Below are 14,358 nucleotides of genomic sequence, written 5' to 3'. Positions count from 1 at the left end.
CCCAACAGATCTTCATTTCTTCAGCATGCCCAATTTCCTAAGAGATCAAATCCAAGAATTCATGAGGCTAAATGAAATTCACACAAGACTTCAGCTTCTGCCTAAATACATGGATTTTTGACCACTCCTATCTCAAAGTAATTTTGAAGTCACTTAAAGCTAAAAGCCAATACAGATGACTTTTAATTTATTTTCAGTTTTATAAATGAGTATAAATTACAATAGTGCAGTCATATTTGGCATTAACTCATACTAGACACAAAAATGTGGGTCAATATTGAATTTTCCAAAGTTGTCTAAATAAGACTGGGTTTGTCAAAACTTGCCAGTTGCTTTCAAGTGAACACAGCATGTTGGCGGAAATGAAATGTAATGTCTAAAAGACAGAAAATAGGTCAGCACTGTGCAAAAGTAAACTTGTCAGTGAGATCAATACGAACCTACAAGTTAATGAGGATATTAGAATTTCCTTACAATAAGAGATGTGCAGGGTAGAGCCAGAACACGATTATAGCATTTGTTCACTCGTGAAAAGCAGAGGACATATTTAAATATCATTTTTTGTATCCTTAATGAAAGGCACTGCTTTTTAATATGGAATATTTATATGTAAGCACAGTTTTAATTGATAGAATATCACAGTAAATTAAATTTTGGTTCATTTGCTCAGTTTTTTGCAACATGAAAAATACGAAAAAAGGGGAGCGATGATTAAGCATCATAAAATTTCAGATATATGATGACGTCCTTCATTAGCTTTCTCTATGTTAAGTGTTCAGAGAATTTGACATTGTGAATGAAATCAGTCAAAATTTTTGAAGGAAAAAAAAACAATAACAGAAAGAGCTTTCTTGGGGCTTCTCATTGCATTTATTTAAGTTTTTAAAAAATGTACACCACTTTTTGAATACATAAAATGCCAGTGCTTTGCAACAGTTTTGTTACTGCATCTCTCAACTAAAAAAAAAGGAAGGAAAAAAAAAAAAACAGGAAAAATACATTCAAAAAGCCAGGCTGTTCTGCTTATGCACGGGCAGTGGCTCTGGAAAGCTACAGCCTACACTGTCTGTTCAGAGGCATTGCCGAACGTCAGTTAGCTATCAATGAAAAGTTGCACATAAAGCATTAAAGGATACAAAGAACAACTTGGGGAGGGGGAGCAGGAGAAGAATGGAAAATTAAGAAAAATACCACATATTCTGGGGGTGGGGGTGGACTCAGGCAGAAGCAAGCATAAGACTGATGTTTTTGGAAACTAGATTTATGGGAAAAGAGAGAAAACAAAGTAACGTGCTTGACAAGATAGAGTTGTGTGTGTGCGCATGTGCGCGCGCGTGTGTGTCCACTTCCAATTTTCTGTTTTACTCTCCAAGAGAAATATAACAAAACTGAGGTAGAAATGAATGTGGGAGCACTAGAGCCCAGAAGATTTCAAAATGAGAAGCAAAATTGCACTGAGAAGAGAGGAGTCAAAAAGGAGAGGGGATGTAGATGTTCTTTGTGGATATAGAGAAGTTGGTTGGTGGGTTTTGTATTTGCTTGTTTTTGCTTGCTATCTTCTGCATTCTATCAAACAGCACGGCAAGCCTATAAGCTAGATTAGTGAATAGAAGGACACCATTCCCAGCAGTTTGAAGAGAGAACTCGCAAACTACCACCACCACCAATGCAGTAAAAGGCAGTCCTAGTTTTTAGGTACTGTGACTTTCAGGGTCCTAAGCAGGTCTTGTGGCCGAGTGTTCTAGACACTAACATGAACTGAATAAGTAGCTTTCCATTAACCAGTGTACCTTTTAAGAACATTTTCACTTCATTATCAAGGAGCAATGTACGAAGAACTCTTGCAGTTTTTGACATAAAGAATTATTCTGCTCTGGTTAATTCCCCATAATTAGTAAAAGAATCTTTTTTTTAAAAAAAATCCTTCCATTTCTACTTTAAATGTAAATATTCAGTTGTATCACACGTCAGTATTTTTCCGGATACATTCAAAGTAATTTTCCTTGCTATTTTCCAATTGTTGAGGTAAACATACATTTTTAATATAAAGTAACATTGAAGCCTATCCCATTACTCTCAGCAGTACATAGTGCTTTCAACACATTCCTTTGAGGTACTGTACAAATCACAATCGCTTTCCTGAGTTTTTGCAGACAAGAACATTAAAAGAAATGAACCGCAGAAATTAAGGTCCAGATTACCGTTACCCTGTTTTACCTGTTCTTAGCTTAATACTGCAGAACAGACAGGATTGAGGAATACTGTTGCTCTTAAAATGGCAAAAATCTGGTTTTCTGTCGTCACACAACCGTTCATCTCTTTAGTCCAATAATGTTTGAAGTTAAAGCTCTTTATATTAGCACATGCCACCAATGTAATTGTGAGGCAAACAAAAAATAAAGCACCACTCCAGGCACTTGACAGCAACTAAATCTCGAGAACAGCAGAATGGAATCAACACACGAGGTTCATGTCCTTCTGAAATCAACACACTTGCACCTTGCTCCTTGGTGAGTGTTGTCTAGCTTGAACTGAACTGAGTGTCAACAGATGCTTTCTGTCCTCTGGGGCTCTCAAATCAGAAGCTCTCATTCGATGCGTTTTTTTTTTTTTTTTTCCTCCAAATCTACCCTGACTCTAAAGATGCAACTCAATCGTCATCTTCCCCAGTACCCTTTGCGATTTAAACACTACTGGAAAGGGGCTCTAGACCCTATGTAGCAGGTTTTATGCGTGTGTGCCAACATTCATTACATTTTTTTTTTTAAAGAAGTTATCACTGACTGCAACCAAACATTTTGTTCCATTCAACATACATATCAAGCTCTTTTTGAGATATGCTAGGCTGAATCTTGCAGAAAGCATTTTCAAAGTCTTGATATGTAACGGGCCTCAACTGGCTGGGTATGATGGCTGAAAGGTCTGTGGCTGGCATGGTATGGAGGGGGCCCACCGCTGCTTCCTGACACAAATGAGCCACGTCTAGTCCAGAAAAGCCTTCTGTGCGCTGGACGAGCAGTGCAAACTCCTTGTCATTGAGACAGTAATTGTGCTGTGAGAGCAGTTGTACTATTATCTGGTGCCTCGCTGTGCTGTCAGGAAGTGGGATTAAAAGTCGTTTCATGAAGTACCTCCGAAGAGATTCATCTATTTCTTCTGGTTTACTGGTGGCACAAATTACTACGATTTGGTCCTCAGCTGAAGTTAGTACAGTGTCCAGCTGCATCAGAAATTCCGTTCTCATCCGATTGACTGGACTGTGTTCCTCGCTCACTTGAGAGGAGAGAAGCATGTCAATGTCACTGACAAAAATCACCGAGGGCTGGCGACACCTGGCCACGAGAAAAGAGGCGTGGATAATTTTTTCTGCTTCTCCTAACCACTTGGCAACGAGTCCAGAACCGGCGATTTTGAAAAAGGTGGCCCCCAGCTGACTAGCTATGCATCGGCCCAATAATGTTTTGCCTGTGCCCCGAGGTCCAAATAAAAGGATGCTCCGAGGTGAGGCCGTCAGTCCACTGAACGCGTCTGACCTCAACACCGGCCATAAAACTTCCTCTTTAATGACAGCCTTTACCAGGTCGAGACCAGCAATGTCATTCCAGTCCACCGGGGGTCCTTGGGTGATAATCTCATTGGTTACCAGGTCAATGAGGTGGCTGTCCGTATTCTTCAGTTGCTCGTCTACAGAGTGGTTGGATGAGGTAGCTGCCCGGAGTCCAGGGCCTTGCATTGGGTGAGAGAGGAGCTGCCTGTGCTCGTCCCCATGCTCACTCATTACCGGCGACGTGTACTTCCCAAAGGATTCACTGGATCTTGATCCCAATGAATTTTTAGCAGTACTATAGGAAGGAGGGGTCAGAGCCCTACTGGACTGGCTGCTGAATTTCCTTTGCTGTTCAGAGGACATTAGCTGCTTCGTTGGCTTAAATGCCAAGGACGATGTTTCAGCACTTCTGTCAAAGCCATTCCCCCGATTTGAGTTTGAAATGCTGTTGTCGGGCATTCTGTACATAGGACTCTGCGTAGATCTCTGTTGGCCATAGCTGTAGTTTCCGTAACTGGAGTCCATGTCTCCTTGCCCTGCCATATAGAAAGCTTTCCTTTTGAGGGAACTTGCCGAACTGTTTGTCAGAGCCGAGGGTGCAATGGGAGTCAGACCATGGCCCTGGTAGGTGTAGCCAGGAACAGTAGTGGGGGGCAGCGGGGTAGGAGCGGGGATTCCTGAAGGCAGGTACGCTGAAGGAGGAGGAGGCGCGCCGCCGGGGCTGTACCCGGATCCCACAGCAGTCTGAGGAGGATAGCTAGCAGAGGGATAGCTGTAACTGGGGAGGTTAGAAGTCCCATTGTAGCCCGGGACCAGGGCTGGTGGCGGAGGCGGCGGTGGCGGCGGCTGGAGGAGCCCGGAGCTATGCAAAGGAGAAGGGTGGGGGGAGGGAAGTGCAGGTGCCGGCTGGCTACTGTAAGTAGAATGCAAATACGATCCGTTGTATCCCGGGGCATATTCCTGAGAGGGGAGCCCTGCGTGGAGACTGGGGACGGTGTGGCTCCCACAGGTGCTGCTCGAATAGCTCGGCTCGGTCAGGTTGCTGGCCACCCCGGGGGAGCTCCCTATGCTCGCAGAGACGTCTGCTGGAGGGAGGGCTGAACTGACTCCGGCTTTGCTGGCCGCGATAACATCCGGAACACAGTTCATGGGATAAACAGCTTCGGAATTCAAGGAAGGCTGCCAGGGTTCGCTTTCATTTTTCCGACCGTTCACGAGGCCGGATGGGGCATCCGAGTAGTTGCTGAGGACGGGGCGGTCCACGGGGCCCTCTAAAATGCCAGAATACTTCTCTGCGTATTTTTTGAGTAGGTTGGATGCAGTCAGAGCAGAAATGTCGTCATTCGCCCAGGCGTACTGATACGTGCGCTGCAGATGACCTCTGTAGGCTTCCACTTTGTGGGCAGGAGACCGAGTGGTTGAGGTGATGTCAAAGTGCTGTTCTGGCCACTGGGCATGCTCCGGCGTCCACTGCATCTTCAAGCCTGCAGATTTGGGCAGGGGGAGGGGGGAGGAAAGTTAATTTACCGAGATACTCGTCAGATGTGCGAGAAAGCTTTTCCCTAAATTCTTTGGTAACCTGTTAGCTTCCATTAATGATGGAGTTGTTACAAGGAATTCCCACAGTGAGAGCTGTCCACTGGGACCTGTACAGTGTGGACACTTTAAAACGGACTGGATTTCAGTCCTGTGTAAAAAGGAAACCGAATTTACACAAAAACCCTGCAGAAGACCTCATTCTTTGTTCGTTTTTTAAAGTAATAAGCACATCGATTTCCATTAAGCTTAGCAAGTTACTCGCTGAGCAACACAGGAACACACACACACACACACATATATATATGTACACACACATTCCCGTCAAATTAGAATCCGATCACAGGTTCTTACGATGAAATATGCATATCTTTTAACTAGGAGGCACGTGATACTATTAACAGGAGCAATATCGAGCCACCCTGTCTCTTCACATCAGAGTTTCTGTTTTATATTTTAACCAATATAAAAATGAGACACAGCTGACAGATCACATCTAGGACCCCTCTCTTATTTGGTACTGAACACCTAGTTAGCACAGTATAATGCTCCCTGCGCAGAACAATATGACACAGACATAGCAGGTCATTCCATAATCCAACTCTCATCTAAAGTGCTCCACGACAGTTTCAAATCTGCTTCGTGGAGTGCAGCAAAGCAATCTCCCAGGCAGCGCTCCATCGCTTTCATCGCACAAAGCCTACAACTCGGTATGAATTACAACTGGCTCCTTTCTGCCTCTCAGTTCTGTTGTTGAGTCTCTGAAAAAAAAAACAAGTATCACTTGTCTGTCGGTCTTAGACCAGCTGGCAATCTCCCTCCTTCCCCTATAATCCTTCCCTCTGCTTTACTAAGAGGGGTGAATACATACGCATTTATATATGTATATATACATATATATACACACGCACATATATCTTTACGTACACCTATTATGTGTGTTTGTATATATGTGTACATCTATGGGGCGGAGAGAGGAAGGAAGAAAGGAAGGAAGGCGGGCAGATGGGCAGGCAGGGAGGGAGCAAACAGGTGAAAGGGAGTATTAAGAGGAGAGAAGAGGGAGAAAATGGGGATTCTCTTCAGATTTCTGTGGGAAACAGTGTGTGTGTGTGGCATAAAGTCAAGGAGCACAGCTAGATAATGAGATGCTATGGGTGAGTCGATCACCTGCTAGATTACTAACTGAAGCAAGGTGACTTAAGTAGCAAACTGTAAAAACAGAGTATTTTCTTGGTTAGAATCAGAGAGTCATTTGAATTTTAAAGTTTAAAGAGACTTTAGAAATTACCTTATTTCACAGATTAGGGAACCAGTGCCCAAGGGGATTTAGAACATCCCCTGGAGGACGTACCTACACTTCGTACACTTCATTACAGTAGAGCGTGGGAACCCTGTTTTGCCTCCCAGGGCTGGCTCACCTCATCCTAATCTCTGCTTCATCCAAACACTTCCGATTCCGGTAGGGCTATTTCAAATAGGTCTCCTTCAACTCCTTTGTACTACCCAAAGTGAATTTTATAAACTGCCTTATGCCTTCTGGCAGAGATCCCTTGATAAGAAGGGGGCCTGGCCTGAATGAGGCGTCTGTGGCATCAGCTCCCTGCTGAATTACTGCCGTCTATTTTGACAGCTCCTACACCCTTCCGCCTTCCTCCTCTAACCCCTTTAGCTCTTCATTCCCAGACTCTGGCTTCTGACATGGCCAGCTTTGACTTCCGGAGCTAAACTGAACACAGCCCAGAGTTTGGTAACAGAATGGCATGTTGATTCCCTCCTGACTCCCTCTTCCTTGTTTGCAAAACCACTGCACCAGACACTGGAAGTTAATTAGCAGGATGATGCTGTGCTAATTGTGTTAATTTACAAGGTTTTAGTCAAAGAGAATCATGCCAGGGCTGGCACTGCTGTCATGCTTCCGACTTAATGATTAAGAAATACTGAAAACAAGGTGGGAAGGATTGCAGTAATTACACAATAAATGAATAAAGCAACAGGATTCATTTGCAAATATATTTTACTGCAGTGGTACTCATTTGCATTTGGATTTTTTAAAAGGATCCATGTAGATATTCATTTGCAAATCACCATCTCAGTTAAATTAAGTCTGAATGCTGCACAGTATAACTTAATCAAGCTCTCTATTTTTTTAAATAAAAATAGGAAAGACCTTACTTCACTTGGATATGCAACAGATTCTTTCTTCAATTTCCTTTTCCTTACTCCTCCCAAATCTTCATATGTTTCTCTTTTAAAACTCGATTTAAAAAAACTAGTTTCATCAATTGGAAAAAAAAGAAAAAAAGTAAAATCCTGATGAAGTACAGCTTGTACCATTTCAGTCCGAGAAAATCTGGGGGTGAGTTCTAGGAGGAACTAAAGTGATATTCTTAATTGTTTCTGCTTTCTCAGTCATTCCTTTTGAAGGGGGTTGGGGGGGGGGGAGGAAAACACATCGCAGAATGGGTGAAATGACCAAAACCACACTTAAAGGGGAAAAGATGCAATTTTAATGAAGCAGCATTTCAGGAATCATACTTTCATTAAATTCAACTGGAAATTATTAAGAGCAAATCACCAGGAACCAATCGCAAGTAATCAGTATCTAAATTCTTCTTGTGTCATGGGATTTACTTCAAGCCTTATAAAAAGGAAAGAATATTAATGTGACTCTAATGTAGGACTGTCTAAAAGACCTAAAAATTCATTAGTCCTGTAAATTATTTCCAGGGAATTTCTATTAGAATTTTTTCTTTAAAAGATTATCAAATACAGAGTTGAGAAAATAAGAATGCTCATATTCTCTGAGTGGACATTTGATGAGATTGAGACAGAAGAAACATGAATAATTGTCTTGAAAGGAGGCCTCCAAAAATATTTGGGAGTCACAGGAAATGGAATTTACCACAAACACAACATGACACACATACACACTAAAAGGCATGGCTAACACACACGACAAACATGATAAAAGCCCATTTTAAAAAATGAAACTGCTCTAGTTTAGAATAATTACTGGAAAAACAAACAAAAAAGGGCACCCTTCCCTCTTACAGGCTTAAAATCTTTTTCTCCTAAGTTAAGCATTTACAAAAGGTGTGCAAAAAATGGTTTTAGTAAGGTATAATCACGGTAAAAGACAGGAATGTAAAGTTTACATTAAAAAGGTTGGTCATTGTCACTCTGTAAGTCTGAGGAGTTTAACCCTAGCAAAACTAATACATTTCCTAATATTTCTGTTTCAATCTGAAATTAAGCAACGATCCTATCAAAATTATTGACTTGGGACAATTACTGGCTATACCATTACCTTTGGATTCTCATGCTATTTTTGGATGTGCTTACCAAGATAACTGCAACTTTATTTATTGATGCATACTAACTAATAATCACCTTAGCAGGGCTGCGAAAGGCAAAAGTGAGCTTTGGGAACAGAATTATTCACATCCCCTGGAACACGAGTACTTATCCCGTGTTTTGAAATCATTAATGTAACTCTAAAGCATAATAGTTAATAGTTAAGCATAAGCTAGTTCTTACTATCAGTAGGAGCTGAAAAAGCTGGTGTTGAGGAGATTGTCTTGGCCTTGGGAGCACAGAGAGCTTTCTCATCAGTCTCTTGAATTTTATTTAATGCTAATCAGAAGGAGAACCAAACTTGTTGTTGTTATTGTTGTTCTGTTTATTGGTGGTGATATTTCTGGTGTGGAATGGAAGAAAAATGTAGAGCCAAATGTTCTTTGAACAAAAAAATCATGCTCCATTTGACTGTATTGCTGTTCTAGACATGTCGGAAGCAGCATGGGCGTGTCACTTAACTTTGCACGCAGATAATAAGGTGGGTTTTAAAAGCAGCTTTTATATGGTTTCTCTCTGGAACATGCAGGGAGAAATCTCAGAAACAATACTGTTTTAACACTCTTAGAAACATGAATCCACAACAATAACTTTCACTGCTGTTTAGAAATAGCTTAAATAGGTCCAATAAAAATTCAGAAAACAGTGGAAAGTAAGAAAAATAGTTCTTAAAGATAATTGAAGAATTGTTCCAAAACATCAATTTTTATTTTTGAAAGGATCAGGAAATTCTTAATATAGCCAGCAAATTTCACAATGCAATGTGTTTGTTTTTAAAATATGTAATTTAATAGAAAATTGCTTTTAAGAGACGTTAACATACTTTTTTATACCACAGTGAGAGGCACTACGGTACAAAGCCTGAGCATTTGTTATTTCATTGCCATAGGATGAAGTTATGTAGATATAAATGAACAAGTCTGTATTTCCCATAAAACTGGATGGTTTGGATACCACTTTCCTTTCTTATCATTTCTGACCACTTTATAACTCAGGTTAATAATTACTAACTAGTTGCGGCCTCATTGCTTTACTTGCTCTATTTTGTTCTTTAACTGTTTTGAAACGACACAACTGTGACATCCTTGTGTCCTCGCTTCAAAACGATTGAGAAGCTGTTACCCAGAAAAATGAAAGATATAAAAACAACTTTCAGAATGGGAGGAAATCTGAAAGAGGAGACTAAGCCTCTGGAATCTATTTTTAGCACACATTCCTGGATATACTAATCTAAGGCCCTCACTACCCGACCCCCGCCCCTACCTAACACCCCGATGCCGCTCAGCAGTTCATCTGGTCTAAAAAAGCGGTTCCTTCTACAAGGTTCACACAGGGTCATTCTGGCTGCTAGGGACGCTGCCCTCATCTGCAGGTTTTCTCACACTTCTAAGGGCGGGACCTGAGGCAAACAGCTGCAGGCCTGGAAGGCTTGCCGGCTCTAGGAGAGCTACACATGCTCACACAGGACCGCACGACGTCACTACACCTGTTACATTCCCTTGGGCCATGGTACCTCTGAACTTTTCACCATCATTTATTTAAATATGTTTTTAAAAAATCCAATAGCATCGGTACCCATGTTGTCTCTAGAAAGCAATCGCTCCTGGGGTAAATATAACAAAGTACAGTTGACCCCAGAACAACACAGCTTTGAATTACGTGGGTCCACTTATATGCAGATTTTGGGGGGGTAAACACATGACAATACTGCCGATGTTATTTCCTCTTACGATTTTCTTCATGGTATTTGCTTGCCTGTGTAGAGCTGCCTTTATCATAAGAATACAGTATAGGGATGCCTGGGTGGCTCAGTGGGTTAAACCTCTGCCTTCGGCTCAGGTCATGATCTCAGAGTCATGGGATTGAGCCCTGAATCGGGCTCCCTGCTCAGCAGGGAGCCTGCTCCCCCCCCCCCCCTGCCTGCCTCTCTGCCTGCTTGTGATCTTGGTCTGTCAAATAAATAAATACAATCTTAAAAAAAAAGAATACAGTATATAATACACATGACCTATGAAATACGTGTTGATCGACTGTTTACACCATTGGTAAGGCTTGTGGCCAAGAGTAGGCTGTGACATTTTCAGGGAGTCGAAAGTTACACGCGGATTTTCAAAACCTGCATTGCTCAAGGGTCAACTTGAATATATTCAATTGTTTACAGTCCCCTCAGCCTAACACTACAGATTCATCATCTTTTAAGGAATGGCAGAACTAACACACAGAACACTAAAAATTTCAGGAAGAGAATAGCAAATTCATTGGCTAAAAATACAGATGGATGCAGCGAAATGCTTTGAGAGAGCACCTACAAACCTGCTGCAGTGAACGCTGGCCCGGCGCAGTCTCCCCTCACCATGATCCTTCCTGGGGGCGGAGAGCGAATGAAACGTTGGAGCAGACCCAGTAGTACTCTCCGTCTGCAGCCTCACCCTCAGAAGCTGAGGCCCACACAGCAGTGTCTCGTTTTCCCCACACTAACCCATTTGATCTGGAATCTTCCTTGGCCCATGTCCTGATAATTCCCAGCCTGAAAATGTGAGGCCATATCTAAAAGTGCGGGGCAAGAGCACAGACCTGACATGTTCCCTTTCATCTCTTCCATCTGGTTCACCTTCAGAACACCCAAAATGAGAAGCCCTTTACCAGCTAACTAGGAGCTAACTCAGTTTATTTAGTCGCTGACTTGAGGGCCCTCCATATATACTGGGGTTCGGGTCTAAGAATTATAAGTCAAGGGAATCTGTTTATCAGCCAATGAAACTTTTTCAGCTTTCTGTCTTCTTTTGTAATTTCACATTCTAAATTTTCTTTGATTGTAGAGACTAAGGGAACTTTAAAGTGACCTAGTCCCCAATCCCGAAAGTCTCCGTCATAGTTCGGTACTTCACTTACTGTGGTGTCCTGTGGCGTAGAGAGCTATTCTGCCTAACACAGTGTTTTATTTGGAGGCACTGCTAGCTTGGTGGGATAGAAAGGGACTGATGGAAACATAGAGAAGGTTGTAGAATTTTGTCTGAAGAGTGAATGTCCCAAGCTTGGGAATCAGACCCCTGGCTCTGCTCATGCCATTGCTTATTTGTTCTAACCCTGGGGAAGTCACTTAAGCACATCGAACTCACTTTTCTCAGCCATAAAACGTAGACCCTCATGGTATCATATATCGTACTGGATTCTTAATAAGATTACCTAAAGTGATGATATGCATTGAATATCTCTTCCAACTGTGAACTGCTATACAATTAGTTCTTATTCTTAAAAAAAAAAAATACAAGAGCATTAAGCACAAAACAAAACTGACTAGACAGAAAAAAAGTAAGATCATTCCTAGAATTTATAAATCACTTTTTTTTCCACCTCAAGACATCTACTGAAAAGGAAATTTTCCAGTGGGAATGTTGGTTATAAGGAAGGTGTAAAAATTCTTTCATACTCAGCAAAATACAGAGCATGAGCTTACCAAAAGATGTCAGAAATTCAAATATTTTCGATTCCAGATGTTTTCATAGTATTTTATTTATTTTAAATGTTACTTGTTACTCAACGTTGCAGAGACTACAAGTAAGAAATAAAGTACTTAGAGGTTTAAATCCAGTTAAGAATGTTCTCAAAACTTGCAGTCTCGAAATAAGATATTCTAATTATATAGCAATACTGTCAAATGATTTTTCTCTTTAAATCACACTTTCACACCTCAAGACTCCAAATTATAATACATTTTGAAGCAAATTACTCCCTCCTCCCATTTCACCATATTTGCATAAAGCGATCCTTTTTAAGAACCACAAAGGCATTTCTGGCTAAATGGCCCTTAGTAAATATAGTTCTAATACCTCACCCTCTAATGTAGAGAAATTGCCACATCACTACCTGAGGGCAGCAGAGAGTCTGCAACCAGCTTTTGTTGGCCAGCACAGGGTTTTAAAAATCAGTGACTTTATAAAAAGATTCTCTATTTCTATATTTCCTATTTTTCAAGACAAGCTGAATGCTCTTAGACGACCAGATCTCATTCTTGCCTGGCAACAACTGACTGCATCTGAAAGCCAGCTGCCCACTTTGGACACGGCAGCCTTCTCTACTTTGTCACACCGTCCCCACTCCCCATTATAACATCCAGTACTTCAATGGTACTGATCAGTGATGTAAACAATCAAATCTGTGACTACATTTAGAAGCTTCAAGCCAGCTTTTACACTTAAGTACATTTTTTGGAAACTAGCAAGTATAGTGCTCTAAAACTTGAACAAGTAGTATCTTTAGGAAAAAAAAAATCCTAAATACTTTTATTTATATATTTTTATACACACACACACACATAAAACGTATATATATATACGTAATACATATATATATGTATGTGTGTTTAGATATACACATACACACACACGTATATATGCATTCCTGTCTTCTTAATCAGAACATAGGGAAAATGGTAGACATTTTCTTGTTGATTCAGTGTCCTTAGTGTAGGATGATGAATAATGATTTTTTAAAAAGTTGGTTTCCACATTGCATTTCACTGTTTCCCCCGTTGCTCTGATTTGTCAGATACTTTTTCTAGTTATTTTGCCTATTCCCTATGTCAATTCCCACCATTCCTAATATGCTCCTTTGAGTATGCCATGGGTACTGAAACCACAAACCAAAGCTTCTTTAAATTGTAAAGCTTCCCCTCTAGGTCAGTCAGGAGCTTTAGTACAACTTTTGAGAGACTGTTTAAGTTATTCCAAGTTATGCTTTCTATATCTTAGAGAGGATGTTGTCTGGGTAAGCAACTGATCTTATTCTACATGTCATCATTTTGGGCCTAGTAAGAACCTGTGTTCAATATTATGGGCATCACGACTTAGACTAGAATGATATATATTCTGTCCTTCAGTTAAATTTGTGTGTGGCTTATGATCTGAGTCAGTTTCCCTAAAATACATTAGATTTTATTCACAGCAACAAAATACTCCTCAAAATGTGACTCAGTATAAAGATGACTATTTTGCCAATATTTCATACTGAGAAAAACTGGTAGGCATTGGTCTGATAGGTCATAATGTGTAAAACATATATAAGAGGATGGCTTCCATTTATAAGGATGAATGCTAGAGCACTTCTGCAAAGCAAATTACACTGATGACTGTAGTATCCCTTTTAGTCCACCGAGTTTATATTTAATATATGATCAGGATGGACAGCCTATCACTTAAAGCAACCCAGGAATTCATAATTCAAGTAAGTATTTTTTCCTGTTAGGGGGGTGTCCTAAAATTTCCTAAACTTAAATCCAAGTATTCAAATGAAAATACAATCACGCTCACACTAAATCAGTCTATTTTAAAATCACAATTCAGACTTTTTGTTTGGGGTTTTTTGGTAAGGGTTGGGTTTTACAAAAGTTTATGTGTACAAATTTTTGAATACTAACCTAAGTCAAGTAAACAAACAGTATCCAAAAGTCTGTGTATATCCTGTGTATAACCACAGTTAAGTCCAAAGAATACAAGGCTACGCATATACATACAACAATTTAAAATATGCAAATGATCCACACTCTGAATCTTAATATTTAGTGTCAGGCGTCATCAACTATTTCACGGGAAAGAGTTTGAGGGTTACTAGGTAAAAGGACTGATTCTTCCATGTTAAGTTAGATATTTTGTTTATTCTACCTATGTGAATGTGTTTAGATAATTTGTAATCAGCTTAAAGAGTGCATTGTAGGTAACCTTTAAAGTTGTTCCTTTATGGCCTTTCATTTCTTATGCTGTCTCTTCCCTTTTCCCATATACCTTTTCAGTCCATTACAGCCATCTACCCTTCCCCCCGGTTCTTTTTGTCATACAAAGATCATCAGGACATACCACATATGTCCATGGGGACTGCCCGGGCTAATGAATATGTATGCTCTGTGTCACAACAGAGCACTC

The 14,358-nt window shown here is 40.6% G+C and overlaps 1 protein-coding gene across 4 annotated transcripts in view; it reads right to left on the bottom strand.

Annotated features, from left to right (window-relative positions):
- The window catches only part of FIGN (fidgetin, microtubule severing factor), a 129,674-nt gene that overhangs the window by 4,056 nt on the left and 111,260 nt on the right, over window positions 1–14,358 (bottom strand). For 2 of the 4 annotated variants that reach the window (XM_082691245.1, XM_082691244.1), the window contains one exon: window positions 1–5,031. This exon is cut by the window's left edge and continues 4,056 nt beyond it. In XM_082691245.1, coding sequence (XP_082547371.1) covers window positions 2,777–5,023 — 2,247 coding nt within the window. In that variant the 5' untranslated portion in view covers window positions 5,024–5,031 and the 3' untranslated portion in view covers window positions 1–2,776. The other 2 variants (XM_082691243.1, XM_082691242.1) reach the window with 2 other exon arrangements.

This window comes from Mustela nivalis, assembly GCF_964662115.1.
Source record: "Mustela nivalis genome assembly, chromosome: 11".
In the NCBI taxonomy this organism is placed as follows: Eukaryota; Metazoa; Chordata; class Mammalia; order Carnivora; family Mustelidae; genus Mustela; species Mustela nivalis.
Note: the sequence above shows the minus strand (reverse complement) of the source record. Positions and strands in the feature narration are given on the sequence as shown.